This window comes from Tetrao urogallus (genome assembly GCF_951394365.1).
Source record: "Tetrao urogallus genome assembly, chromosome: 5".
Lineage (NCBI taxonomy): Eukaryota > Metazoa > Chordata > Aves > Galliformes > Phasianidae > Tetrao > Tetrao urogallus.
In genome coordinates, this window is record NC_136818.1 from 62229589 (window position 1) to 62252269 (window position 22681).

General features: G+C 41.6%; 1 protein-coding gene across 2 annotated transcripts in view; it reads right to left on the reverse strand.

Moving 5' to 3' along the window:
- ADAM12 (ADAM metallopeptidase domain 12) overlaps positions 1–22681 on the reverse strand; it is a gene marked incomplete at its 3' end in the record, with an annotated part of 167553 nt that overhangs the window by 134237 nt on the left and 10635 nt on the right. For both annotated transcript variants that reach the window (XM_079536501.1, XM_079536500.1), the window contains exon 2: positions 18290–18423. In XM_079536501.1, coding sequence (XP_079392627.1) covers positions 18290–18423 — 134 coding nt within the window. The remainder of the gene's footprint in view (positions 1–18289; positions 18424–22681) is intronic.

Here is a 22681-nt window from a genome sequence, read left to right on the forward strand (position 1 = left end):
AGTAGTAACTGTGCCCACTGAAAACCAAAGTGCAACAGCCACCCATTTCACTGAACTGAAAGTCAACAGAGTGCTCCGAGAAAACCCATAAATTATTCTATCTCTGAAAGAGGGTTTCAGATGCTTTTTGTCTCCCGTCAATACAAATCTGGCTGTGCTCAGTGAGTTATATTAAATGCACATGTATCTCCTTCAAGCCACATTTCATGCTCTCCAAACATCTTCCTCTAAATTAGATCCTTTCATATTCCTTAAAACACTCAGTTCTTAATGAGGAAAGAGTGCTGATTTTCCATTTTCATTAATTTATTTGATTTCAAGATTCTGGAGTAAAGGTAAGTAAATGAATCCTACTGAAAGTCAAAAAGATACAAGTGGTTTCAGACAATGAAAAATGTCATTTAAACGCAAGCACAGGTAGGTGTGTGTATCCTGGCTAAACAGAAGCCTGACAATGCAGCAATCTCCAGAGAAGCACTGATACGTACTTTGCTTCTCTGAATGAACTCAGAGGGTTGGCCCCATTAATGCTTAAATCACTTAATTACTTGGCTTAATTCACATGCTGTTCCTCACTTTCGGATTCCTCCTGCTCCCCTCCAATCAGACTGCACCCGGCCCATGCCAAGGCCCTTAACTCAGGCTTTGCTCTCTCTAAACATCTTTTCATATTATGTGGCTCAGATTAAATCTTCTCCGCTAATTTGTTATTGCAATCACAGATGTGCTTCTGGATTCAAGTTCCCTTTTGCATCACAGATACTGGAATGTGAACCAGAAGTGAGGGGTTGGTGTCTGATTTCTACTCTTTCAAACAGTAATTTGTCTCTGATGATCTTTTGAAGATGATGAATGAGTTATGTGAGAACAGATCAAATATTAACAATTTTTAAACTAATGGAAGGGGAGATTTCACCCCAATCTCAGGCTACTCAAGATAACTTGACAAACTTTCCAAAGCCATACTTCAAAGACACATTAATCATTTTTACATCCTGGAATGTGCCCTAAGAGAAAGAAGGATCTTAAGATTTCCTGGTAAAGCACACAGTATTGCCAACCTCTGTGCAGCATCTCACATTTTTTCTGCGTAATTAGAAAAAGAATTAACTATCAGATGCCACTTCTATACATATGCATTCTTGTAGAAAATAAAAGGTGTAAAGTAGCAGGGAAAGCTCAGAAAACCTATCTAAGAAGCACACCCTCGAACAAAAACGTATGTTTTGTTCTGAATGATAGCCCAGAGATTTAAAGTATTGATAAGCAGTGCATTTCTTGCTACAAAGGCAAAGACAAAAACACTGTTACCATTAATATACAGATAAAAAAACTGCAACCATAACATTTTTATTAATTATAAAATACATTTCATAAAGTAACTAGGAGGCTATCTAGGATACCTAGGAGGGTGTAGATGGCCAGGATGCAGAACATGCATCTAATTCCTCCCTTAGAGAACATCCTTAAGTATTTTCAATTGCTAAATGATCTTACAGAAAATCTGTTCCATTCATTACTGTTCGTAGGTTCAGTAAGAAAAGCCATAGAAGGATATTTCTAGAGCAAACTCCATTATAATGCATTAGATAAACTTGTAGGTCTAAAAAAAATAACCCCTGAATCAAGGTTATATGCATTGATACAGCAGCCCTGCACAACTCTCCTTTACACTAAATCATCTGGAAATAGCACACCCTCTCCCTACTGAAGGGCATGAGGTAAATAACTGAAGAGGAGGCAAAACCAGATAATCAATGATTTCACTTGGCTTCAGGGTTACTGCCAGAATTTTCAGCCCCTCAGAGAAAAAAAGCAAAAAAATCAATATAACGCAGCATTTGAAGATAACAAAGAAAGAAACATCTCAAAGGCATTTGCAACATGTGATAAAAGCATGCAGAGAAGTTTGCTGTCACCTTCAGCTGCTGTGCCACCGGCAGAAAGGCTCCTGCACCCGCTGCACTGACTGCATGGGTGGGAAAGCTAAGAAAAGAGTAAACTCTGCAGAAGGCTCTCACAGAACACTGTAATTACACAGACCAAAGCAACAAAAGAGAAGAATGGGAACGTTTTTCAGCTTGGTCTGTGGACACAGGAGCTGAACGCCCATGGGATACGTGGGGAAACGGAGCTGAGAGCAGTGCTGAAGTAAGGATGCGAGAAAGCAGCAGTTGTCAATGCAGCTGAAAGCGAGGAGGATGGGCAGCTGTGAGCTGCAAGCTGTTTGGATTCTCCATGTAACAGGAGCTCAGCTGAAGCTCTGCCTGTGCAAAATCCAGGCCACCGCATCAACTCATCCTGACAGGAGGGTTTCGGTTTCCTTCCTGGACAGCTTTCAGTTGCCTCTATGTTAACATATCATTTAAGCACTTTTTTACAACGCTTCTTGTAACTCCATTTTTTATATCACTTCTGCTTTGCTTTTGCCAGCCTGCCCAAAAGTTAGTGAATTAACACAGGTAACAGAATAACAAAGATTATCAGACACCTATACTTTATGCAGTTTTGCTTGAGCAAATGCAACAAAGATCTGCAGCAAACACAACATACTGAACAAGGGTTAAAGGTGATAGTATCAAATTCTCTGCTTCCTATTTCAGTTTTAGGCATTTTCTTTCCAATATGAAACCCCTACAGAAATTTGAGTACATCGTGTGCCCAGAGCTGGGCCATAATACACAGCATTTTGGTGTCTGTACAAGATGGATCTAATGTTAGTAGATGGATCTAATACTAGATACAGAGGTTGGTGGACCCGCATGTGTCAGGCAGATTGGAGCTTGATGATCCTTGAGGTCCCTTCCAACCCAAGCCATTCTATGACCCTGATTAATATGCCACATGATACCAACTTCTCATCAGCACTGTAGACTTTAAGTCTTCTGAAGGAAAATATTTCCATTCAGACACATAGAGGCATTCCCATCAGACTTTGAATGACAAGCCAACCATCCTACGTGGAGGGAAAAAAAAAAACAACAAAAAGGACAAACTAGATTTAAAAATCCTTCAAAATTAAGGGTAGGGAAGCACTGCATGGGCTGCCAGAGAGGTGGTGGCGTCCATCCCTGCAGGAACACTCCTGCTAAAAAAACACCAAAAACCAACCAAACCCAACACCATGTCTCTGTTCAGTGCTAATTAAAATTAAAACAGCTCTGCAACACAACCCATGTGATTTAATAGAAGGGCTTGACACATGTTTTGAGTTACTGAATGCTTATTGTAAACAGTTGAAATTGTCATCTCAGGATTTGGTCTATTTATGATGCATTGCAGTTAAATCCTCTCCTCCCTTCCCCCTTTCGGAAAACCTTTTGAAGTTTTGATGCTTCTCAGAGTAACAGATGATACAGATAGGAGCCTGCTGCTGCCACCCACCCTTCAGTATTGTTTATGGCATTGTACTCCCAGAAAGCCATTGAAGGGTCTCTGGTGAAGCCTGAATATCTCTGCATAGCACATTTTCTGTAGAATACAGAAAGATATACAAAAGAGACTTCACCCAGCTTTCAAAAGAGAAATCTTTCCCTTCCAGTTCTGTTCATGGTATTTTATACCATGTGCTTTGGAAAGTGGCAATCAGGAAGTGCGACTGCAAGACAAAGCCAACAGTTGATATGAACGTTGTGTTCTTTTGTAACCTGTCTCAGCATAATGGCTCACCCATCTCTTTTCAGAACCTCTAAAACGCCTCAAAGAAAGGATTTCCTTGGGCTGTATACAACTTTTTTTCTAAGTGTCTTGTTTATAGCAGCTTCTATCACTGCTGCATCTTGCTGTGTGTAAGACGGCACCAATTTGCAAGACTGAGATGTAACACCACTTCCATTTTAAGATGATCCACTGCAGCATGGAGAGGCTAATTGTCTTATCCGTGATTACAAGGGAGCCTCTGAAGCACAACGCAAAACGTAACAAGTTCTACCAGGGCCCTAACTAATTTGTCCCTACATCAAACTCCTTGGGTCATAAATAATCCAACCTCCTTGGCATCCTGACCCACTTCGGTGATTTGAATGTGCATCCTTGAGCTAACGAAAAAACAAGAACAAAAAGCTCACTTCTGCTGGAACATTCTTTCTTCAACCAGCTCAGACAGCACTGTAATTAATGTTTTAATTGTCTGCATATTATTTAGGATTGTGTTCTAAGCTGTACCAAACTAATAATTGGAAGAGAAAGAAAAGCCAACAAAGAAAAGTCAATGATGTTGACAAAGTCCTCATCTTAAGCAAGAAGTTGAAAGTCTTCTCTGTAAAGCTTCGTGCATCTAAAAACTAAAAATACCCAAATCTTATTGAAAACTCAAGATGCTAAAAACACACAAGGCAGGTTTTGATAAAGGAGAAAGAATGATTTTCGCTTACACGCTGAACCATAGAAAATGCATCTTAAAGGAACTAAGATATCCCTTCTGTGTGTCAGGACCAACTACACCTCTCTCATCAGCAGCTGTTTTTCTGGTGTTTCCGAAAACCAAGTGCAATCTGAGAGACTTCAAAGCTTCCCTTCCTCACTGTATGTATGTACATACATCCTTTTCTCATTATCTTCATTACTGAGCTCTTACTTGCTGCCTTGTAAGGCCATTCTTCTCATTGCTGCCAGACAAGGAGCATATCTAACAGAGCCATTGTAACTGATTACTGCCTCTGACTTTCCTGCAGCCTTTTCATACTTGAAGATTCATCATGTCTTGCCCAGCCTCTTCCCGTCTACACTGACATCCCAGTTCTCTGCTCCTCACCACAGGCCATGCTTTCCAGCCATTCCCTGCACTCCATCCAGCAGTCCCCCAGGTGACCTATCTCACTCGTGAAGAGAACTGCCCCAGACTACATATAACACAGCAGTAGAAGCTATAGAGACATTAATTCACAGAAGGCTAATTTGTATAACCAGTAGCCTTAACTGTCAAAGGAACAACATGACAAACCAGAGTGAGCCCAGCAGCAGCCAACAAGATGCTCCAGAGCTGATGGACCACTGGGTCTCCCCCGGGGAAGGAGAGGCTTGTGGTGGCTGCTGGCAGCCTTACACTCCATGAAATTTTTACATGCATTCTTTACTTATTCTCCTTATCACTCTTACTAAAAAAAAAATTTAAAAAAAAAAAAAAAATAGCAAGCTCTCATCAACTGCATTGCGCAATATGAAAAAAGGTGATAATGTTCCCTTACTGACTGATAGCTTAAATAAAAGGACAAATGATGATCTTTAAGCAAATCCCTTTCACTTTATTGCTCCCTGCAGTCACGTATTTTAATAACTCCTCTCCTTCCCAGTAGCAATTCAACGAGGATCTAGTATGAAACACGTACAAGTCTCCAGGGCTGCAGTCTCCTCTCCTGTGAGATTTGATGGATTCAGTGCACTGAAGGTCTCTGAGACACTCACATCCACAGCCTCCCAACTGCACTTACAAGTTCACCAGCCACCAGACTAGTAATGGATAGCACATCTCACCAGCTCCTCTTCAGACACTCAGCACTTTTTTCCCCCGCAGAAAGCAAGAAGTCCCAACTTTCTCTGAAGTATGCACCTAAATTACTGCTCCATTATATTCCTTAAAAAAAAAAAAAAAATCTTAAAAGACCACTGTTTAAACATAATATATCGCACCAGATCTGGTTTTTGTATTCCTAACTCCTACAAGCAGAAGGCAGAGAGGAGAGCTTCTGAAAAGGTTCATTAGTGTCTCTATAAACAGCAAGTGTTTGTAGATAGGGGTACCTCTGCACTGTATTGCAAAGTGCCAGCAAACACAGAGTGTTTACAACAGGACTTTGGGGCACAGGAGCACGATAAAGTCTTCTGGTGAGTTTAAAAATACAGTGCATCTTTTTGGAATGTGCCACCCAGGCTCGGTAATGTGTGAGTTGAAAAGGGCTCAGCAGGGTTTCCTCAACAGCGCCAATTCCCTGAGCTGACCAGGGAAGGTGGGTTGCCAGGCTGTGTCACAAAGCTTACATGAAAACAGTCACTTGTCAGTAGACTGATGACTTTCAGAGAGGAGCTCAGATGTGCAACTCACTGGGATGCCCTCGCCTGCCTCCTGAGCCCCAAGATGAGGGCTGCTGCCTTGCTCCCTCACAAAGCATTATTTACTTTCAAAAAGAAAGTCTTTAAAGCCCACATTTCACCACAAACTGGATCATGAAAGTATATCAGCTGCCCCCCAAACAACTCAAATTCTGGTGTCCAAATCAAAATTCACAGATGGGAATACCTGTAGAAATGTTATCTTAGGCTAAATATATACATACAAACATTACCTTGGGCTAAATACGTGGGACAAGCTATTACTTCTTCCCATATCAAGTCTGTGATGGTGACATTGCACCAACAGACAAAATAAAGCTCTCTAAAAATGAAGAATCAAATTTCTGAACGTTCCCAGAGATGCAGGAAATGGTTTTGTGCGAGATCAGTAAAGATGGCAATAAATGCCCATAAGACTTGATTTCACGCTGAACAAACATCTCACTTACAGTGGACTGGCAGGTGCCAACAGCTCACCAACGGAACACAGCACAAGAGATTTCACTATTGCTCCTGAGGAACTTTTGAAACTGCCAGTGTCATGACAGGAAAACACACATCCAAAGTGCAAAAGTGTGGAATGTACAGATATCAAAGGACGTGGTGGCTGCTGAAGTAGCAATAGAAGTGTACCATCACGTTTCCAAACCACTTGGCTTGACTGCAATGGCTAATTTAGGAATTCACACAAAACAAAACAACCCCACCCCAACACTGTCATTGAAGGCTCTAAGCAGACTGGATTCCTCCTCTGATTTACAGATATCAGTGATATCAGTGACCCTTCCAATGATTGAACACTTTATTTTTTTTTATAGCATGCTGGTGTTTTTTTTCCCCACAGCCTAATCCTAAAATTAGAACAACTTTGTCTACACAGATGAAGCTCATGCCATTGGCAATGTAACAAGGACACACTGACAAGAGCTCGGATACTGAATGCAATTCCTGCTCAATAACACGTCCTAACAAAGCAGAAACACTGACAGGCTTTGCACTCCGTGGTATCTATTGTCTCTGTCAACTACTTGATTTTACACCTTGATTTCAATAATCTTACTGTGATCCAACCCAGGCACTTATCCCCACACAAAAATCACAAAAACCACTCAAATTATGATTGGACAGTTGAATCCTGAGACAAATCTAGATAGAGGTCATCTGTATACATGTATATGCATGTGTATATGAAAATATATATGTATCAGTACCAGGAAATATCCATGTGCCTCTGGGCTGCCTGGTCTGGTGGCTGGCAAGCCTGCCCGTGGCAGGGAGGTTGAAGCTGGATGATCACTGTGGTCCTTTTCAACCCAGGCCTTTCAGTGATTCTATGATACGAAATTCAGTAATGCAGTGAGAAATCCCCTTTAAAGGAACGACCAAATCTATCTGTCATTCTCTCCTATCTCAAACGCACAGGTTTGGAGAAATTGCTAAACACTGGATGTTCAAAGGCAAAGGCTGAAATGGGAGTTGGTGTCAATCACTGAAGTTTCCTTCTAAATTAGCTAGCAAAAAACACACAGAAGTGTATTACAACTAATAAGTCTTGTTTTAAAAATAAATTGATGCTCGATTATTAAATTGTACGTTTGAGAGCACTAAAAGTGTGCACGTGAAAGAAAAATACATAATACTCTAAAAAGCCATTTCTCAAATGTTCCTTAAAATAAAGTGTTTTCATGTCAGTGTCACTTCCATCAAAGAAAGGTGATCGTGCTAAAGGGGACTTGGACTGATTTATGGAGCTCATCATACACTGTAAAAATTCCAATTAATGTTCTTCATAGCTCTTACAAGCTGCTCTTAAACTGCCTCCAAGACTGTAACACTGAAACCCTTGTACTCAGCATTGCAAACGCTCCTCCTCTTTCATTCTTTGAAAAATACAGTCCTGAAAATATTTGTTCCCTTGTCCTGACAGCACACGTGTGATTTATCCACACGTGCAAGACATTCATCTCTCCCCCAGAACAGCAAATCCTTGCTCCCTAAAAGTGGTACAGTGTGCAAGTATGAATGCAAATAATATTTTTAATCTGAAAAGGCCATTACTAAAATCAAATTGATGTCCCATGACTTGGATTAAACTTTATTCCCGTTTTATAGATGTAAAAGGGCAAGACAATAAAAGGAGAGATGCTTGACTGTACAAAGCAAGCAATTTAGGTTTCCATCCTTAAAAAAAGAAGAAGAAAAAAAGAAAAAGGAAATGTTCTATCCATATCTTGAAGTTGCCCTCTGCAATTCATGTTTTTCCCAGGCTCTTGAGGCTTTGTCTCCATCAAGCAGCATTTTCTTTTCCTCTCTCCTCCTATGGGGATCCTGGGAAACAACCACTTGTGCATGGAGGGCTCTCACAGATCAGAGCTTAAACCAGTCCAGCACTACTCCCTTTCTTCCTTTTATAATCAACATACCACGTCTGTAAGCAATTCTGCACTAAAGCTTACAATAAAAATGGAGGTCAATGTTTTGAAATATCTTTTTCTGTTGCAATTATGGCCTTTTACAATCAGAAATGTTAAAGTAGTAAAGAGGTACTCAGGAAAGTAAGCAACAGAACTTTATATTCCATTACAAGCACTTAAATTGATTCAAATTCCTCTCTAAGGGAAGTGCTTTGGTGATTCTGTTTTCTTTCTTATGTATGTCACTCACTTAATTTACAGTAATTTATAGGCCTTGATGTATCTCAATAACTCCTTCTCTACCAAACATGACAATGCTTGGCAATAAAAGGTTAAAATTCACTTTGCCCTCTGACTACAGCAGAAATACCTTTGCAAGCTAATGACTGTAACAGGCTGGTCTGTTCCTGAATAAACATTCTAGGGATTTCCTGAGGTGTTTTGTTTTGTCTTTTCTTTCTTTTTTCTCATCTTTTTAATTGAGAGAATAGGAATTGGAGGGCACAGACAGCTTAGATGCTATTTCAGTCAAAAAAGAGTGCATGTTGTCCCTCTATATGCCTTTTAAAGTTAAGAAAAATACATTTACACGGCTTCTGGATATTCATTTTATAGGAAAAAAAAAAAAAATCTTTAAAGCTTATCCAACTCATCTCCTCCTGCCAACTTTTCTCGCCAACTCTTTCCTAGTAATGCCAGTAAATGCCAAAAAAGTCTGGTTTAAACAATGTTTCTGTCTGTTGCAACCAAGAGAAAGGCACTTTCTGTTGGAGATACTCGGTTTAGGAATCCCACTTCTTCTTTCCTTTTGCTGAAAATGTACCCTGACCACACCAGCGTGGGCTGAAGGGAGCGTGCAGTGCTAAAACAGCAATATTCTAGAAGCAACTGAGGACAAAATTACACTGTTCCTCTTATTGGCTTTTCCCGCAACAGATTCATTTCCAGCAACTCCCTTCTCACTTAAAAAAGGCAGATGCAGTATCTGCCAAGGAAACGGCCCTTTTTGGGGCAGGGATACTACGGCTGTTTACATTAACACATCTCTGAGCTTTTGTCTCATCGTCATTTGCCAGGAGTCGAAGCAGACCTCCTTTAGCAGCGTCTCTTTTTCAGTACAAGATGTACTTAATGTGAAAACATCTAGGGAAAGATGATGGAATGGGTGAAACTGAAGTAAATAATGTCATCTGAGAGACACCAGTATAGGATTTCATCCAAGATTGCTGCCTGAAAGAGCCTGCCATCTCCAACACTCACACAAATGAAGTGTACCGGAAAATAGCATCCACCAGCATGCAAAAATTAGGCATCTCAATGAAGACCTGATCCTCCCCTAGCTCAACAGCAGCTTTGACATAAAACGTTTGCTCCTGTGCACAGCTAAGCGGGCTCAGGTTATGAATATCCTTCTCCCGAATATCCAAATTATATATGGGCTTCGATTTCAAGACACCATTTTTGAGCACCAGGAGGAGGTTAATCACTGCAGAGGGCGATGGCTGCCAGGAAGGCTTTGGCAGGTTCGCCCCAAAAAAGCCATTTCAGCACTGCATTGCTCAAGAGCTCTATAAAGGATGTAGTCAATGGGGAGAGCAAAGGGAAAGAAGACGCCTGCCAAGGAGCCGCCCAGTAGCTTCTGGTGGAGGGAGATGGCCAGAGTTGGAGAGGGAATGAGTTCATTCTGCAGAAACACTGACCCTAAGACAGAAGACACAATTCCCTGAGCACAATTCAGACCTCAGAAGAAATAACAGACTTGCATCCTGGGACCTAGGGCAGTGAAGGGAAGGTCCATCACAAACGTGGAGGTACAGAACTCATCTGAGCTGAATGCATTTTGCTTTACTGTGAAACAAGAGTGGTGACAAGACCTCTCCCTAAACTCAACATCCCCCTAAATCACTATTGAGCATCTAGATGCTCTACTGGTTGGGCAAACACATGCTCCTGTGCCACCAGTATCACCAGTAGACTTGACATTACACTGACCAGAAACATCACAAGCACATTCTTGTGGGACAGGGATGAACTGAAGACTAGTAATACATCTACAGACCTTGGTGGCACCCTGCATGCATCATGCAACTTGAAAGGCATCCACAAACATCAACACAAGCATTTTGTCTCCAATCTTGCTGAGCTTCATCACTCCACAGTGCCATAAATCGCAATCGTTTTCTTAAATTAAGCTTTGATGGCTCAGTAATACTTGGAAACTGTGCCCTTGAGGAAAAAAAAGGCACAAAAGGGACACAACTTCCTCAGGATAGAAGCAAAATACAAACTTTCTGCTACCACCTCAAAATGACACAGATAATTTTTTACCTCAACTACATGTGCTTTTCAGAAATAATTGGCAGGATTTTTGGAAGTCATTCTTTCTCCTGAAAAACGGCAACACTTAAAATCCTTTTCATTGTCAAGATACTATGACCACCTTTAAAAAAGGCTTATTATCAATTCTAATTATATTTTTCTTATCAAACTTTAAGCTGCACATTACCTCTATGATTTTTTTTTTGTTACAATTCTGAGGAATGAGAAATTCCCCATAGAAAAAGTAAATCACCCAGGGCTTGAGATAAATCACATTCAAATAGAATTATAATTCAACAACAAAAGCACCAAGCTTGTAACAATGGGACTTTGTGGATCTACCAGCCACATTTACCTCTCCATCCCTAAAATATACGTACATTGAGGACAATTCAATTTACTTCAGCTCCACAAGATAAGGGTCTCCATCACAGTGTGTGCCAATGATTCTTATTTTCCATGGCAGTTCCCTTTAGTCCTTGGAAAGACCCCAAATCCCACTGCCACCACCCAGAGGGCCCCGTTCTGTGGGCCTGCTGCAGGGATTGCACTGCATTCAGCTCTACTCAAGGCAATTGCAGCGAGCGCCGAGAACAAGGGAGATTCTCCTTTTTCCTGTAAAAGGACGATCACGTGTTCGTAGCTGGAAAGTAAAGTATTGTTTTACTCCAACACTGAAATTCATACCTTACGCTCACAAGATCTGTTGCAAGAGAGAACGAAATAGCCAAGTATAAGCTAAATTAATTCAATATGAAAGTGCCTCAGTACAAGCACTTCACAAAACTGGCATTCTACTGCTTAATTGCAAGGACTTAACTTTTGATTTCAGCACCACTTTAAAGGGTTACCGCACCATTAAGATCAAAACCTTTCTATTAGTTGTCTTCCCCCAAAAAAATTTCCTATGCAAGAACCTCAGCCCCATCACCTTATGGAGGCAGATTCCTCAAGCCCTGATCTGAGACACTACCTCATTGCTGGTGGGCCATGTGCAGCAAGCAAGGAAAACGCTTCTGCAGAGCCCATGGCACACAATTGCTGGCAGTGGAGCTGGGCTGGTATGGGAGACAGCTCACCCAGGGCCATTACATCACAGCGATCCTCACTGGCCAAATATGACAAAATCCCTCCCGACAGCCCGGTGTGATGCAGCCTCATGGAAGGGAATTTCACCCTACAGAAGGCTCCAAAATGCCGAGGGGGTTGGGGTGGGGCAGACGGTTAATAAAAAGCTCCAGGTTTTCTCTGTATTGCAGTCTCCCTCCATGCTATCTGATATTTATCTTGCGATTGAACTATCCCCACAGAACTTCACACACTGTATCACTTAAGCTAAAAATGAAATGGACCATTTTCTGGGACGAATCCCAATTGCTTAACACGTCCCAGGATGCCCAGGCGTCTCAGGCAGGAAATGAACACTGGTGTATCTCGTTGAAACTAGGGCACTGATTCAGTGCAGACAGAGGAAAGAATTTCCCTTACTCAATCAGCAACACGATGTTCTTATTGGTGGTCCCAGCTCCAGGAATTCACCAGACTCGCGGCTGCAGTAGAGATCAAGCAAGTCCCCAGAAACAGGATGCGTCTCCTGGCATTTTGTTTTTAATTTCTTAAATGAAATGATCAGAAGGAACGACTGGCTGAAGATGAGAGAGGTCTGGCTAAGAGGACGTGTTTCCCTTCGCAAGAACCCGTCCTGCACAAGGCAAATGGAGAGGGGCAGCACTAAGCTGATTTGATCGCTCAGGGCTGGGGAGAACGTGGGCATTTCCATCCCACACCTCACTCCTGAATTAAACAAACATGGAGGAGTTATTAAATAAATGGCGCATTTCTGAACTAATTAATCCTCACAGTGGCCCTACAACGCAGGGCTGTACGTACAATAAAAAGCCAAAGAAATAACAGATTGTTTACTGGCTGTTGAATTAATGACTGCCAGGTTACTAATTAGAAGCTGAGGGGCAGATCTCCTGGAGAACTTCACTGAGGATCAGTGCAGTGTCTCACACTGCTGTGGCTGGCTGTGCCAAGCTGCATTCCCAGCTGATGACACAGCCCTAGCAGCATGCACAGCACTGCCTCTTGTATTCGGTACTCATGAGTCATAAAATTATGGAGAGCACTATAAATTCTGTTTATGCCTCTCTCTCTTAAGATATGTAAAACAACTATGTAAAAGAGCTCTGAAAGCTGTCCTCTCAGCCTTCAAAGCCTTGTTTAAGCAGCGCTGTATGATTCCCCTTAATACAATTGTCTGGAAGTCTAAACTTTGGTAATTATTTCAAATGAAAAAGAACAGCAGGAGGCTCTGTTGGAGGGAATATAAACAATTATCACTTGCACGAAGGCTATGCCAGTTATGAAATAAACTTGAATGGGCCTGCTCTTGAAAAGCCTGAGTACTACATTACTGATCCGACATGCAGGCCTCTTGGCTGTGCTTCACGCATCAAACGCTGTGCTTGAGCCACAAGCAAACTCGTGAGATGCAGCAAGAGGGGAAATCCCACTACACTGGGGTATTCTGCTGGGTAACCTCATAGCAACACGAGGGGCAGTGCGCACACAGAGCTCGGGGTGATGGGGCTGGTACAGGCTGCCCAAAGGGGCTGTGGATGCACCATCCTTGGAAATGCACAAGACCAGGTTGGGTGGCAACACTTTCCACAGCAGGGACTTGGAACTGGATGATCAAGGTCTGCTCCAACCCAAGCCATTCTATAATTCTATGGTTGTACCAGCAGACCTGCCTTGTTAGTTCGCAAGGCAAAATGCAGTCCTGTGAGCACAAAAAGTGGGAACTAATGGGTAAGGCTCATCCTTGCTTGGCAGTTTTCAGTAGATTCTCGAATCTTCAGCACAATTCTCTTGGTTTTTTTTTTTTTTTTTTTTCTTCTTTTTGTGTTTGTTTTTTTGTTTTTAATTCAAAGTTTCTTCTTGTTCCTTCCAATTATTGTTCGTTTCAACGGCAATAAAACCTTTCAGTAGATGTTGAGTCAGGTCCTTACCATGCAGTCATGAAAACAAAATTTGAAAAGAATCAGTGCAACATCTGATAAATCTCAAAAACCATAAACATGACTAACAGCTGTCTGAGGACTCAATGCCTTTGAAGACAGTGGAGACTTTCACATGAGATTCAAGCAAGCAGTGTCCAAAATGACACACCAATAATCAGACTTTTGATGATTACGAGAGCAATCCATAGCACAATGCTTCATGAACAAGGCAGGCAGAAAAGCTGCTTCTCTGAAAGCTCAATGGGACACAGTGCATGCTAAGCAGTAAAAATGGTAATATTCTGCCACTTCACATGCAGAATCCTTTGAGCTGTGACAGCCATATAGTTAAAAAACAGAAGAAATATGCTCAAAGTATATATTTATAGATGGCCTTCAGCTTCAGCTTTGAATTTCTTTGCTAGAGTTAATATTCAAAGCATAACATAACACAAAGAGCACTGCTACAAAACAAGGATCTCTGTCTTCTCATCTTCCTCCATTTTTTTTTGAAAGCATTTCTTTAAGATTACAATTTGCAAACCTGACTTACAGCAGCCAAAGGAAGGAAACTGAGTCACACCCACTTATTATTTTTAAGAAGTTACAGAGCAAAATTTGCTCATTTTCCCCTTTGCATGACCCAAGCTTAATGATGTGATGCCTTACGCATCATTCAAAAGCAGCCTGGACTGACAAGCTGCAAACTCAAAGCAACCTGATGGACTTTAGGGCTTTCAAGTTTTGTATACGGCTTTTCAGAAACTATTCACAGCTCCACACTGCATGGCTCTGGGTCCTTCAATACCTGCCCAGGTTCAGCTACACTCAGATTTACACTCAAAACTAAATGAATTGCAATCATATCCTGATCGGAGCATACATGTGTATTGAACAGTCTAATATTGCACTCAGATGGACACAAAGTCCAAAATCACAAAGTTACATGCACGAGCACTGAAAAGACACAGAGCATCACCCAGCAGGGAGAGTTGTACTCTTGTACACTTTCTTGTAAGCTTTTGGAAACCTCAGATGACTGAATACTATAAGATGCTCAGCCTGTGGTCGTATTTGAGCCCTTGCAGGTGCTGGTGATGACATTACGGATGCTGCATGGCCACCACCAGAGAAAAAACAGAACTGCACTTGAGTGATGGGTGCCACCAGACCGAGGAAAGAAAAATCTGTGCTCATTTAGCATGACCTCAAGACTCTACATTTACCTGCATAATTCATTGTATCTGCACAAAAACCCTTCAATTTCCCAGAAAATCCATGCATTTTAAGTTCTGGACCAAGCTCCAATTAGAGGAAAGAGCCAAGTTCACTGATGAGATGTCAGTCCATGAGAATGAACACCAGCTCAGGGCAATGTCACATGACGATGCACCCAAGCATTACAACCATCTTACATCTGCCCTGGAAGATCAGGTACCCAGCAGGGTTTTCCCATCGTTCAAACCTTTCAAATGCAGAAGGGAAGCCAAGAAACCCTGAACACCCACCTAACACTTGTGCCTACACAAGGAATGCGCTCCAAAGACCAAACTAAGGCAGCAGCATTACCTGACCTTCAGTTCCTGTGATGCAGGGATCTGGCACACATTAACCAGTGTGTGTCCCTAACAGAGTGCAAGGATAAAAACTGAAGCCAAACAGATGGTCCTCTGAAAATCTTCCCTACAGTGTTCTGTGTACTAAAACATCACTTACCCAAGTCTCATCAAACTTGGCTTGGTTTTTAAGTCTCAAGCCAAGTTTGAAGAAAAATATTCAGCAGGGAACAAGTGGGGAAAAGAGTCTTTTTCCTATACTTGAATAATATACAATTTTTTAAAACACTGTTCCAAACTTGGAAAAAAATTAAGAAAAGTAGAACCCAACTGTTTGGGTTCAGATCAAGCGCCGTGAAAAGAGTTGACACCAAATGCAGAATTATGAACAAATGACAGAAATAAAGAGAAATGGAAAGGGAACTGGAACTAGCCGTTAAGTATAAAGACCTATCAACACCTTCTATAATGCACACAAAGCCTCAAACAAGGAAATCACATCTGCATAGAATATGGGGCAGCTATTGTTTGAAAGGACATACAGACCTTGCAGACTTCAGCATCCCGATTTTGCCATCAGATAGCCAACAATAGAGTTACTCATCAGTAGTCCCAAGTAGCAACAACTGGGTACTCAAATTAGCAGCCACTAATTTTAGCAGTGTGTGCAGGATTAGCAACAAAATATTATATCCAGTTAATGAAAGAATGGGACCGAGCACCACTCAAATAGTTCAGCTGAAAAGCTTTTTCCAAATTCAGCAGAAGATACCAAGAGAGGAGTTAAGAATCATCAACTTCATGAATAAAGAAAACCTATACTCATTTCCATAGTTAATATATATGTTAAGCATATATCATAGAATCATAGAATGGCCTGGGTTTGATCTAGCTCCAACCCCCTGCTGTGTGCAGGTCACCAACCAGCAGCCCAGGCTGCCCAGAGCCACATCCAGCCTGGCCTTGAATGCCTGCAGGGATGGGGCATCCACAGCCTCCTTGGGCAACCTGCTCCAGTGTGTAACACAGACATTATCTTTTAAGTCCTTCAAACATTATGCCCTAAGTGTACTAAAATAAAAGTAGGTTTCTGCTAAGTAAAATTTTTCCCTTGTCTTTCAGAAGCCCTAGTGAGCAGGATGGCGATTGTGTGAGCGATCAGCAGGACTGCTGTCAGCAGAAACATGGCCGGGCATTTTACTTCTATTCTGCACAGCATAGGTGGCCCTCAAGAAGAAAGTCATTAGCTTAATAATAATTCATGACAGGCTCTGAAGGAGATATTCCAGCAGATAGCACTGTGACTCTTCTGGGGTAAATAAAAGGATGTTTTTATCCTCAGGATAGGAATGGAAGGGTATGCCACGTTAAACACCAGTGTGGTTTCTGAGGGACTAATTGTTAAGAAAGAGTATTTATGATCAGAGGACTGTAGAATGGGGCTTTCATTGAGAGGCAATTATCCATACACAAATAACTTTAATACTTTGGCATTTTTATAACCACTACATTATTTATTTTCCTATATATTCTATTGAAATACCATTCCCCTGGTTACAAGTACAAAGTACTTGGTACTTTTTTTTTTACTGCATTAAAATTAAATTAAAATAGAGGAACACTTTGAAATAAGCTGAGGAACAATAGGTCCTATTTAACCATCGAACACAACAGTATTTGGCTTTTGTGCTTTTGATCAATATTTATGTGACAAGCTATTCATTACTCTTCTCCTCCACCAGTTTAATGCTGTTGTTCTTCCCACAGCCTGATCTGCACTTTCATGTATTTAATTTATAACAGTTTCCATGGAAAAGAAGTATTCAAAGAAGAAAAAAAAAAGTGCTGATACAGCACGTGGATCTTTCTACCAAACCACAAATCTTTTCTAATGTTCATCTTAAACTGAAGGCAATTCTGGGAAACAAATTAATGATATAAATCATATTATCATTACTCACGTAAAGATACTCTGTTGTAACTCCTTCAGAGAGCTACAACGAGTCGCTGAAAGAACTCTGTATGGAGAACGCCTGTTCCTAATTAAATGACCTAAAAATAGAGTTGCATACATCTAGGACCAAGCCATCTGTGTTATCTCTCTAAGATAAGCCATTATACACCCACAATGATATCCCTTTCATCACTGCAGATACGCAGACTGAGGACTGGCCTTTCTCTCCAATTTAGGAGGGGGGAAAGGAGCATGAAAGCAACTTTTTCACCCAGACAATCTATCTGAATGTCAGGTCTGTTGTTCTGAAATCTCTTCTCATATCTGTTTCTGTCAGTCAGCTGCCCGACACAAAGCAGTAGCCAAGGAGGACTTCTCCACCAAACACCTTCCCAATGCAGCAAAGAAAGGCACTTCTAATGGGCAACTGGAGCTGTTTTCATGGTTACTGTCTGTGTGTTTTAGTATTTCCACAATTAAAAAGTTTAACTTTCCTCTGCTTACACTGATGATTAAAAGAACAACGTTAAAAAGAAACCGGAACAACACTGTACCTAAAAATCTGGGTTAGAAAGGTCAGGAAAGAGACTCTCATGACATCTTTGGTGATAACAAAGGCAGCAGCAGCTTGTCTTAGAGTCTGGAGCTTTGGAGACAGAAAGCAGGCCTCTTCTCCTCAAAACAGCTTCCTATTTCATCAGCCAATGGCTGAGGAAAAGGAGGAGAAAAGCTTATCAGAGTCTGTCAATGAAGCCATGTATGTTAACTTCATTAAAAGCACTGCTGCCCTTCCACTTCTGCCATCAGAAATAAGAATACTACTTTACAGTAACATTCAATTTCTCGGCTTAGGAAAGTAAAAAATCATACACTGCAGACCCTCTACTAAAATATATATACTTACAACAGCTACAATGAAGTAAGTACACACTTCATTTCCCCTTCCAGCTGAATACCTTGGAACAAAATAACAGCCACACAAAGACTAACCTTGGAATAAGTGCTGTTTGCTGGTCTCCACTGTTCTCCATTCAAAAGGAAGGGAACTGTTATCTCATAGTCCTTGGACTGGTCCTTCAGCATCTGCTGTCTCAAGGACTCCAACTTGCTGTCCACATTCTGACCTAGGAGAGGGAGAAGCACTTCATGTTAGGAGGGAGCACGGTGCAACAACCTGAATGTTGTTATTTAAGGGACCTGGCAGTCCATTTCAAAAAGGGGATAATTCAGGAAAAGCATTAGACATTAAAACATCATGCTTTCATGCAGCTATTGTCCAAACCTACACAATGTTGTAGGAGAGCTGGGGTTCAGGGAGAGAAGATTGGAGATGGTTACCATTTTCAATCATATGCCCTGTGCAAAGACTGCACAGAAAAGCCATAGAGTTGCTGCTGAGGGAACAGCAAACCAATCCACACAGCATCTGAAATCCAGCTTTAAAACTATACAGAAGATTTTGGTTCCTACACCTTGAGATATAGAAAAGTTGCTTTTATTTATGAAGATGCTCATGTATTACTTTCTGCTTTAACTAGAACTTCAGTATTGCTGTCAAGGGCCTTCGGAATGGTGTTCAACACTGCACAAAGACAGAACAAGATAAGGAGTAAAGACAGAGCACAAAGACAAGGGAGCTGGGACTCAACATCTGACTCAAAAATATAAAGAGTTATTGGCACCAGCTATTTAAAGTGTTACTTTAATAAACATATTAGCACTTCACTTTTTCTTTTCATTGAAGGTGACAGCAGGGGAAATGCAATGAAACTGTCATTTCAGTTTCATCACTAAGACAGTAAGCAAGCTGCAGGGATTAAAGGGAAATAAGACTTTATCAGGACTATTTTTTCAGTAATTAAGGTAAGAAGTCAGTCTCATTCATTTCAGTCCCTTGGTTCCTCTTTTCCTTGTTCTTCCCAGACACAAGCATATTGGATCCAACCTACAGCAGCAGTGGCTGAAAGGAGGAAAGCATATGTGGGGTGTAACTGGTGACATACTTCCTCTAGAATAAACAGACCTGGCTGTGGCACAACACAAGCTCCAAAGAACAGATAACAATCCCAGACTTTCCCTGTGTTTTTGCCATTTCAGTAGAGTTGCCTGGTCTACATGCTTTGCAAGTCTGAGCCACTGAGCACAGAGGGAACAAGCCTGTTACAGGTGCCCAAACATTCCGGGTTGATTGCACATGACAGATTAACTGTTTTAATCCTAGGTACTTCATTACCCCCTAAACACTTCTTCGTGTGTCATCTTACTCCACTAAATGTGGCAAGGTGTGGTTGCACTCCATTTCAACAAGTCTGAGCTGTGTACAGCAAAAGACTTAATTATTCACTTGTCTTCATAGCTTCAGTGCTTCTATACAGACTGGCAGGAGGTCATGAAATATCAAGAATCCCACAACATCAAGGATGCAGATTCACATTAGGAAAAATATATTCTGGAAGAGAATATAAATTCTCTCTGAAACAATTCCCTACTTCTACACGTCAGATGACTTCAGCCCATACTATAATACCAAAAAGCTATTTGCATACAACATATATCAACTGTTTCTCCTCTCACTAAGCATACTAATGGCATCATGCCTGTCAGAGCAAAGAGGCCTAAAAGAAATAAACCATAATACTGGATCTAGAAATGGTACTGAGCATGAATCTTGAGAAGACAAGGATGGTGTGCAGGAGCCATAAGAAAGTTGGAAGGCTGGTGGGGTTTATCACACTTGCCCTACCAACACTCTGAGCCCTCTGGAGCACTCAGATCCCGAGGATGAAGAATGTCCATGTAGAGAAAGGGTTCTTCCCCTGTTCCAGCAGAGCCCATTGATAGGCGCTTAGCAGGATGCAATGCCAGCACAGGAGTGATAACCCAAACCCTGCAGATTAGGTTCACCTCACAGAGGGGTAGAGGATACCACCTCACCAGCCCAGGAGGGTCTAATTATTACTAATTAGATCTGGACAGCACAGATCATCACAGCCCTTTATTCTGATGATCAGCTATGAAGCTCCCTCACAGAGCACAGATTTATGAAGCATCTCTCAGAGAAATGAGAAAAGCTTGGCCCAGCCCTGATTTCTTTTTCCTTTCTTGGCTCACTGGAGCAGTCTCAGCTCTACGAATCCAATGACTCAGGCTCTTCCATTATTTTACAGGATTTGCACTCTGCAAGCTCTGTGCAGCCGAGGCTTTAAGAACCCCTATGAGCACAATTCTCCTTCCACAGACACACTGTCTGCATCACTTCCACACAGCCCTACGCCATAGGCTGCAGCTAGATATCAGGAGGCTTCAGTCTTCTGCTATTCTACACGTGCAAGTTGCCTTTCCTATTAACTCTGTAAGTCATTAACATCACAGCACCACCCAAAACAGACAAAAAAAGGGGAGAGGGGAGACAGCATTCGCAGACACACAGATATATTACTCCCTCCTTACACGGCATGGGCTAACAAGTGTAACTGTGATGAAAATACCATGTGAAAAGTGAATCACGTCTACACAAAGTATGGTTTAGTATTGCCCCTCCTACTTCTACTATTTGGGAACACTTACACGACAGAGTGATGCTTCCAGTGCATGAAGAATAAGGTTACAATGAGCAAATTTAATCTTACACACATGCTTATTTATCTGCGCACTGGAAAATGCACGTTGCCTGCAAGTGTTGATAGTCTGGAGACAGACATCAAGACAGGTTTATGGGCGACAGTAATATCTTTATTAGGAAGGATAATTTATTTGGGGGAAACAGAACAGACATGCTTTAGGGCTTGCAAAATCTTCTGAAGCCATAGATTTATAAAATCCAAGATCAATTTCTATCTGGATTCTCTCCTTCAGTCAAATGTTTTGCTGCTTATCTGGATGCTGTTTTTGTTTAAATTACTGCAGGTGATAAAAATCACAGCTTTCTGCACAGATAGAGAAAACAATGCAGCCAGGTGATGTGGCCTCTCTCCCAAAAAGCACTCCAGCACATGCCCAGCACTGCACATTTGCTCAGTTACCAACTGTGCTTTGAGATGCTGTCAACAACAGGACCCAGACACACAAGTCTTGGATAGAGAAAGACCCAAAATCAGACAAAGGAGAAGAGTCCCAACAAGACAGGCTTGAAAAAAAAAAAAAAAAAAAAAAAAAAGAAAAAAAAAGAGATAGATGTGGACGTGAAGAAAAAAATAGAATAAACTTAAGTGCAGCCCCAGAGCAGCCCTGAATCTGAGCAGTGGTTTGGGCTTCCATGCAGGTGAGAGGGCTGCTGGCAGCTCTGCAGGGTTGAAGCAATCACACAGCCCTTGCCCTGGGCCAAGTGGAAATCATCATTTATCCCAGTGAGGGACGCTTCATCCGGTTTCCTGCACAACAACTGAATAAAACACACCTCCACTGCTCTGCTGCTTATGGGCTCAGAGCACCAGTGCAGCCCACCCCAAAGTGCTTCCCAGGAGAGGAGCCCAATGCTCCTCTGTGCTAATGGAGGGTTTCCATCACCTTGGTCCCTTCCTACAAACTCCCAGTGCCATAGATATTACAGACATAGACACGCTGGTTTTTCCTCTGCCACCCTTTGTCACTTCTATACATTTTCACTATGATTTCTTTGAAGCCGCAGCCATTAGAATTGTTTGAGTTACATTAATAACGAGGCCGTCTCTCTACAGGGTCTCTTGGTATTACAACAGCATAAACAGCGTAATAATTGAAATTAGAGAATTTAGATTTCTGTAACATGTCATTAGAGGGGAAGAAAACCAGGCCATCGATATTGCCAGGCACTTTTATTAGAGCCAGGTTTCCTATCTCTTGTGTCACTCGCACCTTCTGACTCAAATACTCATTTTCCACTCCAGTGAAATTCCACATGGCTCCTCTTGATGCACGCTTGTCTCTCCCTTGTTCGCATGGAAAACTTCACCACTGCATCAATCTGATCCCTATTTTTAGCCTGTACTGAAGGTAGTGCTTTTGATTCTGGAGCAGCCATAAGATCGTGTATTGCCCCTCATTCTTCTTCTCAATAATACAAAAGACAGTTTGTACAAATAGCAAGATGAGAAGATGTTATCTGTCAGACACTTTTGTGCTTCTTAGATATTTTTCATCTGCAATCTATATCTACAACTCCTCTTTGCACGTTATCGTGCAAGGACTTGTTGGCCAAGCACTTGAAAGAGTTGTCATCTTTTTCTTTGCATTTCAGTTCCCTCAAGCTGTGTGCAAAACTCCACGCACATGATGTGACATCTCAATTTAAGGGCCACTGCCTCCTGAAAAAGCCCAGACGCACTTCAGATTCCCCTCTACTTAAAATTAATAAGCTTTTAGTCAGGCCGCACAGTGTATTTCTCCTTATGATAAACAAAGAGG